The sequence below is a fragment of the Physeter macrocephalus genome, chromosome 16 (genome assembly GCF_002837175.3).
Source record: "Physeter macrocephalus isolate SW-GA chromosome 16, ASM283717v5, whole genome shotgun sequence".
Classification (NCBI taxonomy): Eukaryota; Metazoa; Chordata; class Mammalia; order Artiodactyla; family Physeteridae; genus Physeter; species Physeter macrocephalus.
The window spans coordinates 18,673,070-18,695,509 of NC_041229.1; the positions used below are offsets into that span (position 1 = coordinate 18,673,070).

The following is a 22,440-nucleotide window of genomic DNA, read 5'->3' on the forward strand; positions in this document are numbered from 1 at the left end:
TCCCAAAGAGCAGCCCGCAGTGCTTGGACTGGCATCCATTTGTCTCGAGCATTGCTCCCCCAAATCAGGCCTTTGGAGTCAAGCGTTTTCTCCTGAGCGCTTGTCTCTTAATTGTTAAGGATTTGCTATGCTAGCATGACCTGACTCTTTGCCATCCTAGTCCCTGGCTCTGGGGAGTGCTGGGGTACAGAACGAGCGGGTATGGGCGTGGCCAGGTCCCCCACTTCTACAGAGAAAGGATGCTTGGCTCTCTGCGGCCAGGCTCATGGAGGCATCCAGTCTACACGCGAGTTTTCTTGGGAATTGTGAATGGGAGCACGTGCTGGGGGGTGAGGGGTGGGGGAGGCCTGGCAGCACCGAGGACAAATTAAACAGCAACAGATGAACTCTGACAGACCGAACCACAGAAGTACCAATTCCCTTCTCGTGGGTGTCATGAAAACACCAACAGATTCATTGATCAACTCTCAAGAAAATACGACCACGAAGGTACGGCTTGTGGTTATGGGGGCTGATCCAGGCTGAGGAAGTTAGGACAGAAATCACTGCCGTCACCAACAATTAACTGGCTCCTGCCTCCGAGGTCACAAGGTGGGTGCGTGAACATCTCCAACACTATTTCACGGACGTGAGATTCGTTATTAAGAAGTATGAGGCTCCTGGGAGGTTTGAGCTCTCATACTGGTAAACCCTAGGGAAACGGGCACTTTCTGAACCCCGCGGTCCCTGCCCACAGGATTCGGGCTGATATACATCACTGCCTTGGTCCCTTCATGCTAGCTTTCTATCCTGGTAACCACCAGTGCTTGGAATCCTTACGAATAAAGGCAATTAGAGCAGAACCCCTGGTGAAAAGTCTATGTCGACCTGCCAAAGACCGTGGCAATCCAGACACACAGCTGTAAAAAATAAAGGAGGGGGCCGTGGAAGGGATGGTTAGTGATGTTTTCAATCTAAGAAGGAAGAGTGGGTGTTAAAGAGTTTAGTTCATCAGAATCAGCATTTCCTAGTACAAGTCAGTATCAGTAGCTAAAGAAAAAAAGATCATTATAAATGGGTGGGAAGGGATCCATGCTCAAACATGCAGCACACGAACAGGGGGGTGCGGGGGGCATCTCATCACATACATGCTGGTGGGAAGGGCGTCCCATTTATGCAGAGTCCTCGGTAGCTGACGGAGGCATGGAGGAAGCAGGACCCGCAGTTATGTGATGTCATGATACCAGAAATAAACTTTGGCATCAGGGGCTCAAATTTACACTTCCAACAAACCCATGCCTGTGCCCTTGGGCCAGGTGTCTGAGCTTCCCTGCCATGGACCCCTCCCTGCAGAGCTCTGTGGGCTCAGGGGCCAAGTGGCCCTGGGCTGTGATCAATGCCTGTGTTCATCTCCCTTCTTCTGGATGGAAACCGAAGGTGCACGGACACCTGGCATATGTTCATCACATCGTAGGCAATTTTGCGGGGGTGCGGGGGGGGGCGGAGGGTAGTGGACACTGGATTTAATCTATTGCGGGCATACAACCAACCCACTGTTCACTTAAACCCTCTTCATTAGGCTTAGCTCACCTGAAACCCTTACTAATGCCCAGAGGAACCATCCCTAACTAGGATTTATTTTTCTCCTCTGTAAATTTTATTTGCTCCAGCCTCTCCATTCCCCTCAATTTTATTATTAAAGGCCATTTCCTGCTGCTTGTTGCTCATCTGAGTAACCGTCCTCTGCCTGCCCCCTTGCAAATGGCAGGAGAGGGGTGGTTTGATGAGGGGGTGATCACGCTTCGGAATTCCACAGGCTCCCGAGATGATTTTTTGGTACTGGCCAAATTTTCTACTGACAGCCAAGACCACTGCTAAGGTGTGTTTCTAGGGCAACTGTGGGAAACACCTTCAAACCCTTCTAGCCTTGCTTAAAATGTCTGCAAGAGATCTCTCCTCAGAGGTGTGAATGAGCGTCCACCTTGCGCTTCACTCTGAATCACAGCATTGCACAGAAATGACCCAACTTGGTTTTACAGAAGAAACTAAGGGGTTTCAACCCAATATCTGCTTACACTTCAGCTTTCAGGGGAAAGGTGCAGCCTCTGAGCAGTCACCCCAAGTCTGAAAAGAGCTTGTCTCCCTCAGGGAAATAATGAAACCACATTTTTGTGTGCGTGGGACTTGGAGTTTATACAATCATTAGGTTCCCAATGTCCTTTCCTCTGCTCTAAGACTCACAGATTAAGATAATTTTTTAAGCTAGGTCCACGTTTTTAGCACTATAGAGGTTCCCTGCTTTGGGGACATCCCTCCTTTATTTCATCCGACGTAAATGTTAAACATCTCCTTTTTTGGAAACGAGGATGCCTCCCATCGAAGACCCTGTCCAGGAGTCTGGCTGTAAATGGGACTAAACTGGGGCACGGTGGCCATGCCCAGAGAGCTGAAGTCCTCAGAGGGGGTCAATGCGGAGGGCGAGGGGTGGCACATACAGGGCTCACACACGTGGGGTGCATGGGACACAGGACAGACCGGGGACAGAGCACATGCGAGACGAACGGCCGATGGTTTTGTTCGTGTGGATGTCGCCCAATCAGCTCTCAGAGAAGCGAGGTCGCCGGGGACCCCTCGCATGCACGGGCGCCCTGGGGGGGTTACTGGTGTTAGTTTCGCTTTTGTGATCAGTTTAGCCCGTGTGTGTCTCAGGTTGTGACGTGAAGTACAAATTTTCAGTTAGTCACGCATGTGACTCCCAGGGTAGGTTTGAACGGGTGTTTGATTTTACTGGGGGAAGTGGTGAGCAGAGGCTTCCTTTACTCTTCATGGTAAATAAGAAATGTTTTTAAAAGGTTGTGACAGTCACAATATTAACTAATTATTTTGTCACCCCTATGCGCTTAATTAGGCTATAATTTTTTTTGCCTTTGCTGCAAGGGTCAATTGTGTGCTTCTGGATTACATGGATCTCCAGTCATGGTAATTGTCAAGTGACTTTTGCTTTGATTTTCCTTCCCTCCTGCCCGGAGTGGGAGATGGGTCACTTGAAAAGTGACACCTCGGCCATCACAGCCAAACTGTTCTAATTCCAAATTCTTAAATCTCTCATTTCAGAAAGTCCTCAATCTGCATGAATTTTATGAAACTCTCTCATTTGTTTTGAGCAAATACAACCTTTGGGATTGATACGTTTCTCTCTGTAGCAATGTTATGTTTTCATGGAAATGTGACATTTTAGAGCAACTGTGGTTTGTAGAACTACAAAAGTTAAACAACAATGCTATAAAGCTCATTTGCAACATTGCTTTCTTGGAAATAATGTTTATGAGCTATCTGGTAAAAATTCAAAGGCGCAAATTCTGCCATGGCTAAAGTGATTTTACTGTAGCCAAATTTCTTGAAGCAAACCATTAAACCGAAGGCTGTCATGGTATCAAATGGTCATGTAAAGGCTACGAAGGATGATGAATTCTGGATGTGCACTGACTGAGAACAAGAGGAAATCTCTCAAATGGCTTTGCTTAGGAAATCCGAGACAGGAAGAAATGAGTGGGCCCTACGTGCCAGGCTGTGGTCCCAGATTTATTTCACTAATCAGAACAAAGAGTTTTACCTTCTGTTCACCAGCGTGGACGACATCATCAGCACCATGCAAGCCACATGACAAAGTCACATGATACGCACGCACATGATTGGTTGAAAGGAAAGTGGAGGAGATCACATGGAAAATACAAAAAAATTAAAAACTGATGTAAACAATGGGCAGGGAGAAAAATCAACAACAAAATCACAGACTAAATAAAAGGAGAAATTAAATTAAATTAGCAGCATATATAGGAAACATTGGAAGGGCAGTAAAACTGCCCAGAAATAGAAGACTAACAAATCATAAAGAGCATTTGGTTAACAACACCAATAAGCATTAGCTACAGCTGCAACACTGCATATTAATACCACATCAAGGAGCACGGAAACTTGTTTTGAAATGGGGAGGTGTCTCTGTCAGGACCCAGATGCCAAAGTCAATCCAGGAGACTGCTGAAGGAGAAGAACAAGGCAAGTTATTCTTCACAGATTCCAGAAATGTCTCGGCATCCTTGGAAAACAAGGGCAATGAAACAGAGCATGGTCATGAAGGAAGAGTCCCATGATTTTTAAGGCGCAGACCGTGTGCCCTGGAAGAACAAAATATTACATTACATTAAGAAGTCATTTCATGTTTCCTTTGGTGCAATGAGGAGGCGGGTGTGGAATGACCGAGGGATGGAGGATGCAGGCAGAGAAGGTGGCCAGGGATCTCAACTCACTGCCGTATTCGTCTATCCATGTTATCCTAGGGGCCACCATGAGATAACCCCAATCAAGACACATATAAAAGAAGAGGCCACTATTTTGTTCTCTACATCTGTGAGTCTGCTTCTTTTTTGTTAGATTCACTAGTGTGTTGTATTTTTTAGATTCCACATATAAGTGACATCATACAGTATTTGTCTTTCTCTGTCTGACTTATTTCACTTAGCACAATGGGTACCAGTGGGGAAGAGGTACAAACTATTTGGTTTAAAATAAGCTACAAGGATATATTATACGACACAGGGAATATAGCCAATATTTTATAATAACTATAAATGGAGTATAACCTTTAAAAATTGTGAATCACTATATTGTACACCTGTAACTTACATAATATTGTACACAGCAACTATACTTCAATGAAAAAAACAGTCAAGTAAAGAACCATGAAGTAGTATAATAAAGATTCTAACAAAATAATAATAAAAAAAAAAGAGGTCAGTGCAGAAAAGGAATAGGTTTCCTTCCGGAGGTTGAGACCATAGCTCTGTCAACACTGAACAGCAGAAACTGAACCCCTGGCTCAATGAGCTAAGAATTTGACATTAAACACATGCTCGGGCATTTGTGGATACAGTTATCTCTTTAGACTTGTGGTGAATGGATAAGACACGAGTTTGATTTTTACAATGAAAAAACCAGCTTTCTTGTTTGGATTTGCCTATACTACTCCTTTTGTCCTATGTTATATTTACATCTGATTTGTTACTGAGTGATTCTGCTTCAACAAAAGGCCTTTTGGGTTTCCCACCTTAACTTGCACAGGCCAAGGGGCGTTTTGGCTATTACCAGTTGGCTCTAAGAGAGAAGGAGGGCAAAGAAGGAAGGTGAAGATACCTTCCTGCCCAAAGCACACCAATGTTTAAAAATGATTCGAGAGAAATGCTTCAACCAAGTGACACAGTCCCTTGTCACTGTGAGCTAATAAGAGTGTTTGCTTCTCTCTGTCGGACACTGCACAGGGTCTGGCACATTCCAAGCAAGGGTGCCTGCAGGGATTATAGACAACTGAGCAGTTTCTCCTTTGATTTTACTTAGGCTACCTTCATTCATTCATAATTATAAATGAATCAATACACACACACAGAAGCAAAAATAAAAGACATTATTTATATTCAACCCTACTGACTCACTGATGATTGATGGATTTTTGGATGCTTCCAGCTACTCTGCTGTTAGTCTCACTGCAATTCACGCGTGCTCCATCCTGCCTTACAGTTGAGAAATATGTTCATGCTAAATACGGGCTGCTGCCCAATCGTGACTGTCTTTCCTTTATCCCAGTATCCACTGGGACCTACAATTTGGGTCAGTAGTCAAGTGGTTCAAAATAAAGAAGACTCGAACTTTCTTCTCTTTTCATGTCACTGCTAATCATTTTACCTGTGGGAAGAAATGCCTGATGTTTAAAAATTAAACCTATGTCAGGGGAGAGACACCTAATTCCTCCTTAAGGAAACATCTGGATCCAAGATTCTGTTTTCCTTCCAGAGAAGACCCACCTACAGTGAGACACCTTAAATATGACCCGAGTTGTGCAAATGCATTGTGTCGCCTTTTCCCGCTATGCTCTGCACGGCACACACACTGCACTCAAGCTGCAAAGGACTAGAGCATCAATGTTAGCAGATGAAAGGGTGCTGTTAATTTCATTCCTTTTCCAAATGCAGAGAAGCCCATCACCTGAATTAAACCCATGTGAGCACAGCTCATTGTCGCCTGCTCTGCTCTGCTCACAAAATGTAACCTCAAAAGCATCAGGAATTAAAATTCACTGCAGCACGCACGCGGAGAGAACACCAAGAAAGCAGACCCTCAGCTATGTTCTGCAGTAGAAAAGAGAACCACTCCATGCAACACGCAGAAACTCTTTTCTTCTCTGTTCAATTATGTATCAGAAACCCTGGCCCAGGGAGCAGAGGGGGAGCTGTACTCTGCATTCTTGCCTTCTGCCGTCTGCTCTGACTACCCTTAATGGGACGCACGTCATTTCTCCTGTGCACTCAGAAGGAGTATAAAAATTTAAAACTCGCACACAGCTGTGGACACACACACGCACGTTCCAGTTGACTTGTCAGGGACTTTAAGGCCTGACACACGAGCCCACATCATTAGAGCGTTATAAAGACTAGCTTGGAACATGTTACAGATTGTGATGAAGTGTAACGTTTTCCGTGATGGGAAAGATGGTACAGTCTGGCCATCAGGAGATGAATTCCAGAACTTTCATCTAGACTTTCAGCACACAAACTTGACAGAGCCTGGTTATGCTTTTTGAGGCCATAATTTTTCTAGCACGCGGGAGGCTAGAAGCCCCTCTCCTTCCCCGCGTGCTCGGGGCACACACTTCCACACTCTGCAGGAGGCAAAGGAGGGCGCGCTGTCAGGGAGCAGAGGCTCCCTCCTTCCTCACCCTCTCCCTTTCCCCGGGCAGCCAGCTTCTATTCCTTCCCTCCTTGTTCTCAGTCTTTTAGCTATTCTACTTTAGCCAGGCTCCCTCCTTCCTCACACTCTCCCTTTCCCCGGGCAGCCAGCTTCTATTCCTTCCCTCCTTGTTCTCAGTCTTTTAGCTATTCTATTTTAGCCTGTGTGTGTGTGTGTGTGTGTGTGTGTGTGTGTGTGTGTGTGTGAGGGGGAGAGACAATGAAAGCTGGGACGAGATGCTCTCCTTTTGTATCCTCAGCACTTCTCTAATCATTTTCTGGCTTCCTAACTTGTGGGTAAATTTGGAAAAGTCTCCTTGTGCACAGAGTTTTCTTCAAGAATCACCCCAGTTCTTTTGGTGACACTGGGTCTGCTCTCTTGTCCAGGCAGACAGCATGCTTAGGGACCCACACCAGGCAAGGAACCTCCGTGCATGCACAACTGTTGCTTTCAGCACTCGGGGGGGAACCAGGGACAGCACTGTGACCCAGGAGTCGGCTCTGCCACAAGCAGCAGTCTGGCCCAGGGCAGCTAAGCTCTGTACTCACTAGATGGTTTGGTGGTGGTAAGGCCAGGAAGAGGCCAGGTTGCTATGGAAACATGAAGGATGGAAAGGGCACAGTAAAGGTGAAAGAGGGAACGGAGATAAATTAAATTTATAAATACATATCTATGTGTGTGTATATATATTAAGGCACTATTATAAAGAAAAAAGAGATGGTGAAGCAGGTATTCGCTCATTTCCTTCTTCCCTGATTTATCAATATGAATGTAGGTATTTTAAAGAGATGATCAGTGATTTTGCTGACAAATTATTCTCACGCAGCAAGAAGTAACATAACTCTCACTCTTACTATGAATTCCAGCTACTACGTGCTGGGCACTGTATTTTGTGTTTTTCATACTTAATCTTTCATTATCATAAATACCTATAGAGTAGGTAGAATCTATCCTTCCTTTGGGAGATAAGAAGTGTGAGGTCCGGAGAGGTGGGGTGACTCATTCAAGGTCATGGAGTTATATACAGAAGTAGTGGAGCTGGTATTTGAACCTGGTCCCCAAACCTGAATTCCTGCTGCTACAGAGTCCACTTCCTGGAGAGCAGTGCGTGGGGTAGGCGGGCTTGTTTCCTTCCAAGTCAAGTAGATGCCACAAAGCGCTCTGAGCTTGGGGCTTGAATCACTCCCGAGGCTCCACCCAAGGTGCAGGGCTTCTGAGGCACCAAGGGGTTAGGGTCAGCCAGCAGCCCCACTGTCTGCTGCTCTGAGCACATGCTGGCGTGACACCAGGGTCTCACTCAGCAGCTGTCTGCCTCTGCTCTTTCCCTTCGGAGTGCTGGGTTCATAACTCCGGACAGTGGGAGGCCTGGAGCTCTCCCTACGCCAGGGGAATCAGGGGAACAAAAGGGCAGGGCAGCCGAACAAAATAAGGTGGTAAACGAGTGAGGCTCAGGCAGGGGGACAAAGCCTGAGACTGACCAGGCGACACCACGACCGGCTTACTGGCACTGCTCCTAGGTGGGCAAACAGCTTGATAAACGCCAGGTTTGTTGTTATTTGCCGGGGGCGGGGGTACGATTCCTTCTCGTGTTTTATAGAGGAGAAGAAACAAGGCTCCCTGGTAAAGGGTTAAATAATGTGCCTAAGTGCCTACGGCCAGGCACATCTGCAAGCAGACACTGCTTCTTTTCCCACAAATATTTACGAGAAATATATGCATTTATGGAGAAAGCAAAAGCTACAGACCTCGCTATCTAATTTCAATGTCTGAATCCAACTATGCCAATTAAAATGAAGGGTGAAAACACAATAACCCAAACATTTCTTATGACCCTGCAGAATAGACATTTTTCTTGGGATATTCCTTTGGCTTCTCCAAATAATCAGCCCACTATGAATCCCGAGGACAGGGCTGGGGCTGCCACAGCCTCAGGGAGCCTGTCTGCGGGGTTTTCTGTCCAGAGCCACGCTTCCCACTCGCCTCCTCTTGCGGGGAGAGCCGTCTCCCGTGAATCTGAGCGGACCTGTGCCTACTTCTCATCTGCTTCTCTAAAACCCGGTGCTGCTCTCCACCAACAAAGTGGGATTATCACCTGGTAAGGGAGGTAACGTGAGGCAGACCCACTGTGGCTGGCAGAGAGCAAGCAACCTGCAGGGAGATGGATGAAGAAAATGATACTCACTATCTGGATGAGACAATGCAACAGGGGTGGAAGTGCTAGCAGGAGCCGCTGAGGAAAGAAAAATGAAGGTGAAAAAAAAGGCGAAAAAAAGATCATTGAGGCACACAGATACTGAAGGGAAAAATGGAAGAGGCAACCCGGGGGTGTCAGTAAGAGAAGCTGAAGCGAGTTATAAGTGGGAAGGAGAGCCCCATGCATGAGAACAGGTGGCCGGCGGCCCAGCAGAGAGCAGGGCCTCTCTGACTTCAAACCCTGAGCCTGTGCGCCTGCCAGGCCCTGCCGTTCAGGTAAGGGACTGGGCCAGGAACAGCTGCAGAGGCCTCCAACCCCGCCTGAAAACAAAGAGCCAGTTCAGCAGGACCAGCTGTCTCCATAGGATCAGGTGTCAGGAGGGAAGGGAACTTGGACCCCAGCTTAAGGTGAACCAGCAGAAAAGGGGAAAAGCACTTTGTTTTTGCCATTACCTACCTCTTCATGTGTATATATATATATAGGCATATACCTACGTGGATGGCACGTATTTATAGCAAAACCTGTGTGTCTCACTCTCTGATTTGAAGGTCCCAGTGAAACAGAGACAACTATCCTCCTTAATGTTTGTGACTGGGTGAGGTAGGGACGGTTTGGCATCTGGATGGTATGACAGCCACTGCTGCCCTCCAAACCCTGTGAAATGTGATGCTCTGGATGCTGCTGTGTGCACAGAGGGCAAAGCAAATTAACATCGAGTGTTATTCTTGCCCTCGAGAGAAAGCGAATGTTCGAGGGGCCGGGACTGACCAAGTTAATGCTAACCAACTTTCTGCATGGAGAACCTTTAAAATGGTGCGTCCGAGACGTTTTGGACACTGAATGGATCTTTAGTTTTTCATTGGCAAATATTCAGAAGTTGTCCCATCAGCAATCACAAAACATGGTCCCCTTTGAGAGCTGTATAAAAATTTGGAAAAACATCACTGTATCTCCAACATTGTGTTGACACTCATGGTTCTGTCTTTCTCGTACCTTCCAGATGAGGGTACCTCACTAAACCATCGAGTACAATGTCTCTGGAATCAGAGCAAGACATGCTACTAACTCATCATGACTGGATAGCCTGGTTAATTCTGGTAAAAGTGTATCTTTCTCTCCTTTTTTCCTTTTTATTTATTTATTTATTGGCTCTAATTGTTTTCACAATTGTCCATATCATTCTGGCAAAGGGATAGGGTTTTGTGTGCTTTAACCACAATATATTACAATGCTTTAACTTATACTTGCCATGGGCCATCTAGGGGGCAAACTGTGAAAACAAAAAAGTCTCAAGATGCCTCTTTTAAAAAGTAGAGACTCACTTATGACCTTTATACCCGGAAAGAAATTGTCTACGTCGCTTCATGGTACAGAAGCAAATGAAGAGGTAACATTCAGGCAATGAGATTCTGAAGGCGTGTGGTTCATTCGTGGAGGAAAGAGTCGTAATAAATTGTCACATCATTTCTTTAGGGCTTTAGCAGCTCTGAGAGGAAAGCAGCCCCTCTCCGGGCAAACAGAGGTTGTGAGCCTTCCACCTATGAGTTTCTTGGCAGCACGCAGACACCTGGCCTAAAAATACATGAAACAGGGACTTTTTCCCAGGTTGGAATTCCGTTTGTTCCTTTGGAGCCACAGCTTCCTTTGCCTTCACAGAAACAAAGGGACCTCCCAACAGGTAAGCCCGGCTTTCAAACTGGGCCGCTCCGAAGCAGGAGTCCTTGAGATACTGGCTAGTTTCACCTGCTCATCCCTGTTTTGACATATTCACGCCCCCAGATGTGGAGTAGTCTATTAAGGAACCCTGAGAGCAACACTAATATTGAGACATTTCAACAAACTTCAAGTGCTGAGGAATGGCTCTCCCCTACGCCTCCCAACCCGGAGGGGCCGGCAGCATTGAATCTGTCCCGGGTGCCAGCCCCTGCTGACCCTATACTGTCTCCTCCTTGGAGATGGGGTGTACCCAGCGCCTACCTCCAGTGCTACAGGAGCAGGCTGTGCACCTGCGCCCCGACATCACAGCAGGGTAATGCACTGTCCGTGGGCAAAGATAAGTCAGCTTCAGAAACCAACACCCCTGGTTCCTGGGCTCAGTGTAAGCCCACAGCTAAACTGATGGCTGATCTTGCTCAAGTTCACACAGCCTTTGTGTCTTTCAAGAAATGGGAGTGAGAACTCAGAGAAGGTCCTTCCTAAAACTTATCCTCATTTTCTAGCAGCAATAACTGGGGTTTGTTCTGGCAGTGGCAAACGTTGGCGTCTTCCTACCAACTGTAACCTTTTCTCAGGATGGCTCTAGGCACGACAGGATACCCCTTGGGCAGACATCCTCACTTCAGCAACTCTAGGAAGGCTATGAGGGTGCAAGGAAAGTCCATAAGAACCAACTTTAGTGAGAGCATAATATTCTCTTACCCCGCTCAAGCCCTTGAAAAAGGCATGTTCAACTCTAAAACTGGGCCACATTCTCTTTATCTAAAAGAAGTTTGCTTTTTAATTCTTTAAACCATACTTTTATTAGGTGATTGAGAAAACTGACCTTTCATGACACTACCAATGCCTGCTGCTGTATCACTCACGATTGACTTGGAATAGAGAACTGACCCCACCATTTTCCAAAGGACTTCTTGGAATCTTGGTTAATTATCCATCTTCATACTGGCAGACAACAAACAAGAAAATCTAGAGGTCTCCTCTTCTAAAAAAATTAAATGTTGGCTTTTAAAACAACAAAAAAAATTCTCTATAAAAATTCTCACCCTAACAAAGGCTGGGCTGCCAGTGAATGAAAACCGCTTATGACCTTTGAATTTCAAGACCCAGTTCCTCCGATTCAGTACTCAAAACCCCGTTACTGGTTAGACACTCAGAAGGAGGCCTGACCCTAGCCTTCCTCTCTGGCATATAACTAAGCTGGCCTTCGTTCACTGCTAAATCCAGAGGAGAGGACACCCGAAGACCAGGTTAAAAAGATCCAGGAGGAAGATGCCCTCATGCCTTCTGAATGCACTCAGGGCAGAGCTGAGCTGCCAGCCCAGAGCACACAGCTGTCAGTCCTAGCCGTCAGCTCCACCCAACACACGATTCTGAATCCTTCCAGAACTGGTTCATTCAGGAACCAACTCTGCTGAGACAGTAGATTTAGCACTTGCTCGAAATCTCAGAACGCCTACACTGAGCTACTTAGTTTCTGCTGTTGCTGCAGTATTTCTGAATAAATTTCAAAAAGATAAGCTTCCCTGAGTGCCTTTCAGGAGCTAGGAGCTTTTTATGAAAAGAGTGTGCAGGGCTTCCCTGGTGGCGCAGCGGTTGGGAGTCCACCTGCCGATGCAGGGGACACGGGTTCGTGCCCCGGTCCGGGAAGATCCCACATGCCGCGGAGCGGCCGGGCCCGCGAGCCATGGCCGCTGAGCCTGCGCGTCCGGAGCCTGTGCTCCACAACGGGAGAGGCCACAACAGTGAGAGGCCCACCTACCGCAAAAAAGAGTGTGCAGCTTAAGACTTCCCTCCACCATTCTGAGCTCAGCCTTGGAAGAAGCTGAGCCTCAGTGGACGCAAAGTTTGGGGGGGCATCTGTGCAGGCTGAGACCAGACCACAGTTCTGTTCCTGGAGTAGCAAGCGTGCTTCCTGTTCCCCCTGCTGCCAGATCCACTGTTTACAGCTTACACGATTAGGGTGTCCTTCCTGGGGAGAATCACCCTCTTTCTGCATTCTTGGCAGTAGAGCTACTAAGCAGCTGGTCAGTTTTCCCAAACATGGAAATCCACGTTGCAAGTAACATAGTGCTAGAGAACAGAGTTGACCAGAACTGGGGGTTTAACTCCCCTGCAGGATGTATGTACCCGTGATTTGAACGAAAGTTCATGCTGCTCTTTACAACCGCAGCTGCTGCTGCACGAGGTTCCCCTACCCATTCTCCTTAGAACCTTTCAGCTACCATCCTGTCAGACAGAAAAGGGAGAGGCAGTGAGCTCAGTTCTTTCACCTCCTAAAAGCAAATGTGAAAATCCTTCCGGGTTCTTGTGCCCATGAAGGGGTTTTGAACAGAGGCCTGGCGAGGCTGTGGTCACTTTTCTGGCAACCCCGCTAAAGGTGAGACGGTGCTGTGGCCTGTTATTCAGAGACCCTCTGCACACCTCCGCCACGCTTGGCTCGGCAAAATGTTGCCACAGGGTAATCGTCACACACAGAAATTAATAAATAACACAATTTCAAAAGACACAAAAATTGCATGCTCTAAAACAGGACGAGTGTTAGCCTCTTGGAGTAACCTACGGACATTAACAAGAGCACAAGTAGACTAAGGTCAGTGTGGTTAGGGCCCGGACGATATCATCTACTTCAGCCTCTAGGGGACAAAAGGGACCAGAACTCAATTAAAAACTAGAACTAGCAGATGTTAACGCTATAGAAACAGGTAATGAGGTATGAAGAGGCACTTACGTGGAAGAGGGCTATCTGCATATCCCATGGATGGAACACAGACGAAAAGAAAAGACAAGAGACAGACCCAAGAAAAAAAAATAAGATGTAAAAGAAACGAATAGGATCCGCAGCACACACGGAGCTGGAAACTCAAATTATCAAATTACTTCAAATCCAGAAAGAAGCAATTCCTGTACGAGGAAGATGAGACAGGCTTTCTACTTCTGGCAAGAGGTAAGGGGATCACTTCCCAGGCCCCTGGCTTCAGAGAGAAGAAAGCAAAGGATTCCCCCCGTGTGCTTTTTAATCCCAGGAGTCAGAGAGGGCCCAGGGAGCTCTGTGACCACTGGGGGAGTCTGTGCTACAGCATCTTCTTCACCCGGATGGACTCACCCTTCTCCCAGGGCAGGAACTCCAGTCTGTGGAGGGATAGAACTAGACAAGGGCTCACCCAGAGCCTGGCTACGTGTGGGAAGGGAGGGAAAAGTACGGCATGCCTGGTTTAAGGAAACAGGGAGTGATGGAGACAAACAGAGCTGCAACCCTGAATGGGATCAGGAAGAAGCGACTCCTGGAAGAGGCCTTGACCAGGGAGACCCCGACTGTGCTCCGGGTGTGGGAAGGGAGGAGGCATAGGAACGTCAGAGGCCATTTTTCTCCCTTTTGCCTTGTTGGGCTTTCGCTGCTGCTCATATATCCTACAGCAGGCTCCATTTTCCTATAACTGAGTATCTCTGCTGCGTCAAAAATCCCACAACTAATTATGTCAACTGTCGCTGCTTTACTGTCTTCCTTCAGGTCACCTGCTGCTTAGGGCCCTGGTGACAAAAAGCAAATCTACCCAAATCCCTCCCTACCATGCTGCCGTGATTCTTCCTGTTGTCTTCAATAACACGTGTTAGTGGTTTTCCTCCCCGGCTGTTATTCTAACAAGCTGGACCAGCTGCTATGATGGTGTCACCAAGCCCTTCAAGAAAGTGAGGACAAAGGGACTGGGTATCAGCCATCACTGTGGGCGAGAGAACTAGGAGCTGGGGCCACTGTAAGCAGAGGGATGTGAAAGACAAAAAGCTGTCATCTGAACAATGGATGGGCTCGCTCACGGTCCCCCCTGCCCCCAAGGGGAAGAGGCTGCGCAGCTGGCTTTACTTACGGACTGGCTGCGTCTTGAACTCGGAGGCTGTGCTGATCTCGCCCAGACCCTTGCCATTGAGGGCCGCCAGCCGGACCGCGTACGTTGTCTCGGGCTTTAGGCCCACGATGGTGACGATGCCCTCCATGCTGGCTGTCATGAAAATACGAAAAGGGTCACAAAGGAGGAAAAGCCTTTTGGTGAAATGGTGTAGCTGCTATGGAAAACAGCAGGGCAGGTTTCCCCAAAGTGAAACACAGCATTATCATTTGATCCAGCAATTCCACTTGTGGATATATGTGCAAAAGAACCGAAAGCAGGAACTGGAATAGATATTTGTACACTCATGCTCACAGCAGCATTGTTCACAACAGCCAAAATGTGGAAACAACCCAAGTGTCTGCTGACAGATGAATGGATAAACAGGAATGTGGTCGATACATACAACGGAATATTATCCAGCCTTAAAAAGGAATGACCTTCCGACACACACTACATGGATGAACCTTGAGGACGTTATGCTAAGTGAAATAAGCCAGACACAAAAGGACACATGCTGTATTATTCCACTTATATGAAGTACCTAGAAGAGTCAACTATACAGAGACTATTACTAGTCAACTATATAGAAAGTAGAATGGCGGTTGCCAGGGGCTGGGGGAAGGAGGGAATGAGGAGTTATTGTTCAATGGGTATTGAGCTTAGGATGATGAAAAAGTTCTGGAGATGGACAGTGGTGATGGTTGCACAACAACATAAATGTATTTAATGCCACCGAACTGTATACTTAAAAATGGTAAAAATAATACATTTTATGTTAAATATATTTTACCACAATAAAAAAGTTAACTAGGAAAAAAAAAACCACAGATCTGGTATGAGGTTTCAGGGGGGAAGTCAGGGAGGTAAAGGATCATTTTCTTCTAGCTCTAATCCTGATTACCCAGAGAGTCCTCCCAGCCATCCCCAAAGCTGAAGGAGTGAAAGGAGCTTCCTGGCAGGATGAATACTCAGTAAAACGTGGTTGAAAGATGTCTCTGAATTGCTATGACACCGTGTCCTAGCCCACTCCCAATTCTACCCTTATTTCCAGGATTAAAAATTTCTACAGAAACAAAACCTACTTCACTGAGTTATTCGAATTAAACCCCAAAGGGAGAGTTCGACATAAATATATTCAGTCCTCAGGGAAAGATGATCCGAGCTCAGAGACTTCAAATTGCAGTCATCCAAGGGTTATTTTTCAAATCTGTGGTTTGGAAATATATCATAGGATTGACTTAAGAGCAGACCTGTCTTGTTGGCTCTGCTTATCTGGCTAATTACAGGCCAGTCCCTGAATAGACCCAAGCAGGCCTGGATGGGTGAGAGCAGAGAACCTGAAGCACATGGAACCCAAATATGCAGAGCAGGGGTGGACTGGACTCCTCTGGTTGTGTTCAGCACCTAAGCAGGGCTTCCGCTTGGCACGTGGCTGAGCTGGCCTCATCTATCCTGGCAGGGTCACGAGAACCAGGTTCTGAAGTACCAGGGGGCAGAAGGCCAATAACTCTACATGAGATGTGACCACACCCTAAGTCTGGGGGGCCGGTGATGGTGTTGCGGCATAGGAACATCAACAGGACGGCAGGTGGTGGCATCTGGCCTCTCTCAGTATTGGGGAGTGGTGTGCACCCTACCCAAATGGGCAGTCAGGGTGCCAGCATCTGGTGAACGCAAGGGGTGAGCGTGTGCCCAGAGTCATCATTCTAAAGTAAACCGGGACTCTCCAACTTACCTTCTTTGGCATCATACCACTTGGAGTGCCATACTTCCTCGTCTATTGCTCTCCACTCAGCCTTGTATTTGAGGATGGGCACCCCGCCTGTGGCCTCTGGCTCATCAAATTGCACCTGTGCTGTGCTAGAATATGGTTCCACCTGGTCGATGGATGGTGATGATGGGGTGTCTGTGGAAAGGACATATACGGAGACTCAGGTGAGCCTGATTTGGCCCAGGATCTAACTCCCAATCATGAAACACATCTCTCCCATTTCTTTTAACTCTTGGGAATCTTGTCGCCTATATCCTGTCTCCTTCTGGTCCACCTCACCATGCAATTCTTTCCCAACGTGTCCCATGTCCAGATCCTCAAAGCCCCCAGAGCTCCCAGCCTCCTCACCCTCACCACCTCTTCTTCCCATGCTCCTGTCATCACAGAAGGTCACGAAAAGGGCCGGCAAGGGTGAGGGTGGTGCAGCCATAAGGGGTGCTCACCTGCTTGGACAAGGATGAATTCCAAAGACTCCTGTCCAATGCGGTTCACTGCGGTACAGTTATAGTTTCCAAAATCATTTTCAGAGTCCGGGGTCACCTTTAGAAAGAAGGAGCTCTTGAGTTACGAGTGTCCCACGGAACGGCCCCCACCTCAGATCCTTATTTATTGAACAAAAATTAGTAGAGAATAGAATCAGTAAAGCTGCAGCCCAGCCTTAACCCAGAGAGAACAGAAAAGGGGATCATGGGAGAGGCACACTCTGCCTCCCAGGCCCCAATCTAGCTCCGGGGAGAGAAAGAGGGCCGAGGCTCACTTTCTTCCTCAGCCAGTGGCTCCCCTGCTCAGGACGTGCCAGGGAAGCAAGTGACAAGATGTTAGCTGTATCCAGGAACCTGCCCATCCTCAAACGGTGCCTCCTCCACCCTGCCCGTTGCCCCTGTGTCTCACCTCCAGGTAGCTGGCAGACGGGGTGTTGTAGATCTTGATATTGCTGTAGTTGGAGCTTGGCAGCAGCTGACCGTCTCGGAACCACGAGATTGTGGCACTGGGGTAGGCAAACACCTCGCAGGTGATGTTCACCTGGTTGCCCTCCCAAGTGTACACAGCCACAGGGCCCTGAAGCTTGGGGGCATCTGCAAAGAAGGACAACAGCTCTCAGGAAGACTGCCACGATCGTGACCCCTCCCCCCACTCCGTCTCCTGGCACCAGGAAGCTGGTCACGCCTTGAGGCCGAGCTGGTGCCGGGGGACAGCAGAGATCGGGGTCACTTCCCATGAGCTGCACAGGGAGACACGCAGACTTGTAAGAAGCCGGGGGATGGCGTGAAGGGGTGCCTTGGGGACACAGCTTTGAAATGGCCAGGGGCCAACCACCACGGGCCGGGTCCTGGCAGCCGTTTCCCTCTGTCATCCTGACCCTGCGCGGCCCTCCCTGCCCCCTGTCTTCCCACCGTTTTCCTCACATTGCACTTCGAGGTACACGGACTGAGAGTCCTGGCCGATGGTGTTGCTGGCGGTGCAGATGTACTCCCCAGCGTCTGTGTACTGGATGCTCTTCAGGGTCAGGGACGACACGCGGGCATGGCTGCGCACCACCATGTGCCCGTCCAGGGTCTGCCAGGAGGGGAGGGACAGCGTCAGGCCCGGGGCTGGGCGGGGCCAGGAGACCGGGCCATCACTGTCTGCGACCAGCCTCACAGCTCTCTGCTCTCTGGGCCAATGTCTAAGTCTCGCTTTAGGTACCGACTTGCGAGGAGGCTCCGGAGAGCACTATGGGAACTTGGGTGCATCCCAAACAGAAAATGGGACTCAGTTTACCCAAGTAGCCTAGCCTATGTGCCAAGATTGGCTTGAGAAGGACAACCAAGGCCCCCAAGACGATTTGGTTGGCACATCTAAAATGGAAGCCAGGGCTTCCCTGGTGGCGCAGTGGTTGCGCGTCCGCCTGCCGATGCAGGGGAACCGGGTTCGCGCCCCGGTCTGGGAGGATCCCACGTGCCGCGGAGCGGCTGGGCCCGTGAGCCATGGCCGCTGAGCCTGCGCGTCTGGAGCCTGTGCTCCGCAAAGGGAGAGGCCACAGCAGAGGGAGGCCCGCGTACCACAAAAAAAAATAAATAAATAAATAAATAAATAAAATGGAAGCCAAAGTCTGGCCAGCAGGCGTTGCAGCTGCAACGGTCCTGCCTCGTGAGATTCCGGAAAACCTGCACTCCGTCCTTTCCTTCTAGCCCCCTGCTCATCTGCCTCTTCCTTGGTGCATGCACACATAATGGGAAATCTGAATAAAAGAAATTATACAAGAAATCCATATTTCTGCAGATGCCTTACTTTCCTGGATGCTTAAAGGTAAAATAATTTCATTGAAAAAAGTCCAACAATCCTGAGCTCAGGAGCTGTTGAGCTCGAAGTGAGGGGAACTGGGTCCCCTCTCCCAGAACAGTGAGACAGAGAATCCCAGGCAGATTTGGGATCCTGGACACTATAGTCACCATATTCTAGCCCTTGACACTAGAATTGTCTTCCTGAGTCTCTGGAATTACAAGAGTTGGTCAAACAGGGAATAAGCATATGAGCCCTGGGCAATGGGCACTGAAATATTTCCAAGGGGTTTCCGCCCTTGACACTCTTAAGTAAACTAGTTGCTGGCCTAGGAAGAGTCTAGGCATGCGGTCTGAGTTCAGACCCTCAAGAAAGCTGGCAATCTGAAGAAGGAGTCTAGCTCCTCGTAGGCTGGGCCATACTCTTTAAGTCCAGGGAGCGATATTCCATAGAGATAGACAGGTGAGTGCTCTGCATATCGTCCGTCATCCCATGAGGCTGGGCCTTTAAATAACTAAAGAAGAACCTGCCTTCAGGTTCTTTTTAGCTGCTGGTTTGGAAGCCCAAAACCCAGCATTGAAATATCATATGGCAGCCAGTTTGGGGAGCTCAAAAGCAAGACACCATTGGCCTTGACCGAAGCCTCAGATCTACCACAAAAAGTCCCATCACTGGTAGAGCTAATCTGTTTCAGTCATTTAAGTCCCATCACATTCATATCCAGAAGCCAGAACATAACTGCCAGCAAAGAGGCAGAAGAGCCAAGAAAAACCGTCACTACCTACTGCAGCGAGGGCCACCCCTCTCTGACAGGAATGCCCAGATGCCTTGGCTCTCGGCCTCCACGAGGCCTGGAAAGCTGTGAAGCTGATGGGCTGAGAAGCTGCACCCCAGGGGATGAATGGGAGCTGACACAGGCAGGTGTGGAGCACTTGTCTCAAAAGTCTACAGTCATGCGCCAAACAAAATCTTGAAGCATCACCTAAACTCGTGGCATCAGGAGTGTGAGGTCAACGCTGCAAGTATCTCTGAGGGCTGACCTGACCTGCTTGTCATTCCTGTATTCCCAAGACAGCAGAATGAAGGCAGAGGGGCTTCATGGTTCACCTCGGCCTTTCTGGTTATCTCAGTGAGATCACAGGTTCAGCCAACAGTGATGCCAGCCGGCAACTGAACTGTAATTTTTTGTCACACACCCAGGATTTGTCCTGGGGCTGCCACCACAAACACGGAAAACTGATCAGAACCTTTCAGAAGTCAAGAGAACATTTCCATAAGGAAGGATACAACAGCAAAAGATGCAAAGAAAGTCGTGTAGGTAAGAGAAGGCCATTAACAAGTAACCACAAAGGGGGGCATGAGCAGTTTTTACTCAGAATAATCTAGAAAATGGTCAAAGAGAAGCCCAGGAAATGGTTGCATTGACAGCCTTACTTTTCTTCCCCCTTCTCTCTGGTCTCTTTGTCTAAATTTCTCTCTGGAAAATTTTCTCATTTAATGATGTCAGCAGAGCAGTAGGCAGCCTTCCACAGAGAATTTTATTTTGCGGTGGCTCAAAACAGGATTGATGATGGAATTATTTGCCAGATGCCCAGTTCTCCCTCCGAGGGGACGCAGACAGACTCCAGTGTGATTGGACTATCTCCCTCTGAAATGATTTACTCTGGCACCAGGACAAAGTCAGAGACTGCTACCCCCAAGCCATCCAGACCACACGTCATGCTGATGGTCCAGACTCGAGGAGGAAGCAGATAAACTCTGGGAACGAATGAAAAGATCACTATGGCAAGAAGACCGGTTTTGCAAAAACGTACGAAGGGCAACTATAATTGCTCTTCTCATCAAAACATTTTTGTCTCTCTTCTTGCAGGGAAAAGTCCTAAGGCTTTCCAGAACTTACAGAATGAAATCAGCCATGACCCAAGCCTTCTTTTGAGCTCATCTGGACTCATGGTCTTCATCCCTGACTGAGACAAATAGGAGGGAACGGAACTTCTGAGCCCCAGGGGGCAGAACTCACTTGAAAGTCAATTATGTCCAGAGTGAGATAACTTAAGATAAGGACACGTCTGCAAAATGGAGTGAGGTGTCTGCTTTCCTGGGAGTAAACCAATTACTTTCGCTAATAATAACAATTCTCTCAACATCTCCTTAATGCTCCCTGATAAATCTCAGCTCCTCTTGTAGCCGTGTCTAAATCTGAGTGATGGGGAAGATGCACAAGGCCAAGAAGAATGAGAAGGGTAGTGGCTCAGGAGCGGCTGATAATTAACCCTTCTTTTCTCCCTTCCCCAATCCAACGAGCCCATGACTTTTGGGCAATAAAAACACCCAGTCTGTGACAGCACTCCTCGGGAGTGTTTACAGGAGGCAGGTGTTTTAGCGAGGGTCTGCATCTAACTACAGTCCCTACGACGTGGAGGAAGGAATGATACAAAGAGAGCTTATGATGAATTAGATTTGACGACAGCAGGGTGCAGAAACTAGCATCAGTGCCTGGGGACAGGCAGTCAACTTTTAAATATTAAACAGCATTAAATATTTATAGCTATGACCTGAACACATGAGTTATGTGTTCTGAATAATTATCATTTCCGAAAGACTGGAGGATGGGTTTACCCAATTAAAATACAATCTACAGGATTGCCATATTCTACATTTACAGTATTACACAATATCAAAGTTCCATCTGGAGAAAAGGCTACTTTTTAAAAAAGTATTTATAGATTAGATTCTTGAACTTCATCTAAAACACACTGCTTTTTATTTCACTATCTGTCACTTAATCACACAAATCAGGTCAAGAATGATAGGCATGATCATCAGTAGGGTCTTGGGGATAGAGCAATTACAATCTAAAGATTTATATTTAGCTTCAGTTTTCAAACTAAGTCCCACATTACCCAAACTGAAGCAAGCAGTCAGAGAAATTTCAAAGGCTAAATATGCTACTGACTTAAAAAAAAAAAAAAAAAAGAACCATTTGTGACAAATCATTCTAATCTCATAAACTTAATGCTCTATAAAAGTAACATAGATATGTTTAGCAATTTGGGAAAACCAATGAATGAGAGATGTCATTTGCATTGCTCCGAGATGAGAGGTGAGGTGGTAATTTACCAAGACCAGTCATGATACAATAAGTGAGCAACAAGATGAGTTGAGCTGGAAAGGTAAGGGCTGAGCGGGTTTTTAGATCATTAACTCTGTGACTTTATGATCCAAAGCCACATCAACCAGGTAAGAGTCAAAAAAATTTTATCATTTCAAAATGCCTGGCCTGGGAGTTGGGGCCATTTATTTCTCTAAGTATAATTACCTGGATGTGATTTTATCAGCACCAGCAAGAGAATAAGATCCAGTTTTAGGAAATAATAAGGATTTGTTCATCCACTCCCAACACAGCTTGCTTGCTCATCTTAAAGTGACACTATTGCTAAGTAATGTCTACCACTATTGACCTATTCTTTAATCTAACTAAATTACTAATTAGTTTTAGCATGTTTGGTTATTAAACTGTAATGGTGAGTTGAACTGTAATGCTTTCAAACTACAGACTGGCTAGTGGTCAGGTAAGCTATACCTCTTGCTTCTCTGGTCGAGTCCACGAAGCCTGTAGAGAACAAGATATAAAACACAACAAGAAAGCAGTAAAATTTTACAACATGTTGCTTTAGAGAATTGATGTATCACACTGCATTCCGTGCACATGCAGCTTCTTTTTAATTCAGAACTTTTTCCAAGGCCCACTTTCAACGGTGTGTTTACTACCCAGTTTAATTTAGGATTTAGCTTATGTTCAGCTTTCTTCCCCCACTTATGCACATTAAGATGTATAATTCAAAGGTAGTCTT

General features: G+C 47.3%; 1 protein-coding gene across 14 annotated transcripts in view; it reads right to left on the bottom strand.

Moving 5' to 3' along the window:
- Window positions 1-22,440, bottom strand: part of NCAM1 (neural cell adhesion molecule 1) — a 334,870-nt gene that overhangs the window by 23,408 nt on the left and 289,022 nt on the right. For 6 of the 14 annotated variants that reach the window (XM_055091543.1, XM_055091548.1, XM_055091549.1 and 3 more), the window contains exons 9-16: window positions 17,731-17,881; window positions 17,216-17,400; window positions 16,768-16,864; window positions 16,289-16,459; window positions 14,533-14,664; window positions 13,398-13,412; window positions 8,939-8,986; window positions 7,305-7,346 (exon numbers count right to left, since the gene is read on the bottom strand). In XM_055091543.1, the coding sequence (XP_054947518.1) occupies window positions 7,305-7,346; window positions 8,939-8,986; window positions 13,398-13,412; window positions 14,533-14,664; window positions 16,289-16,459; window positions 16,768-16,864; window positions 17,216-17,400; window positions 17,731-17,881 (841 nt within the window). Of the gene's footprint in view, window positions 1-7,304; window positions 7,347-8,938; window positions 8,987-13,397; window positions 13,413-14,532; window positions 14,665-16,288; window positions 16,460-16,767; window positions 16,865-17,215; window positions 17,401-17,730; window positions 17,882-22,169; window positions 22,200-22,440 lie in introns of all 14 variants that reach the window. The other 8 variants (XM_055091542.1, XM_055091539.1, XM_055091541.1 and 5 more) reach the window with 3 other exon arrangements.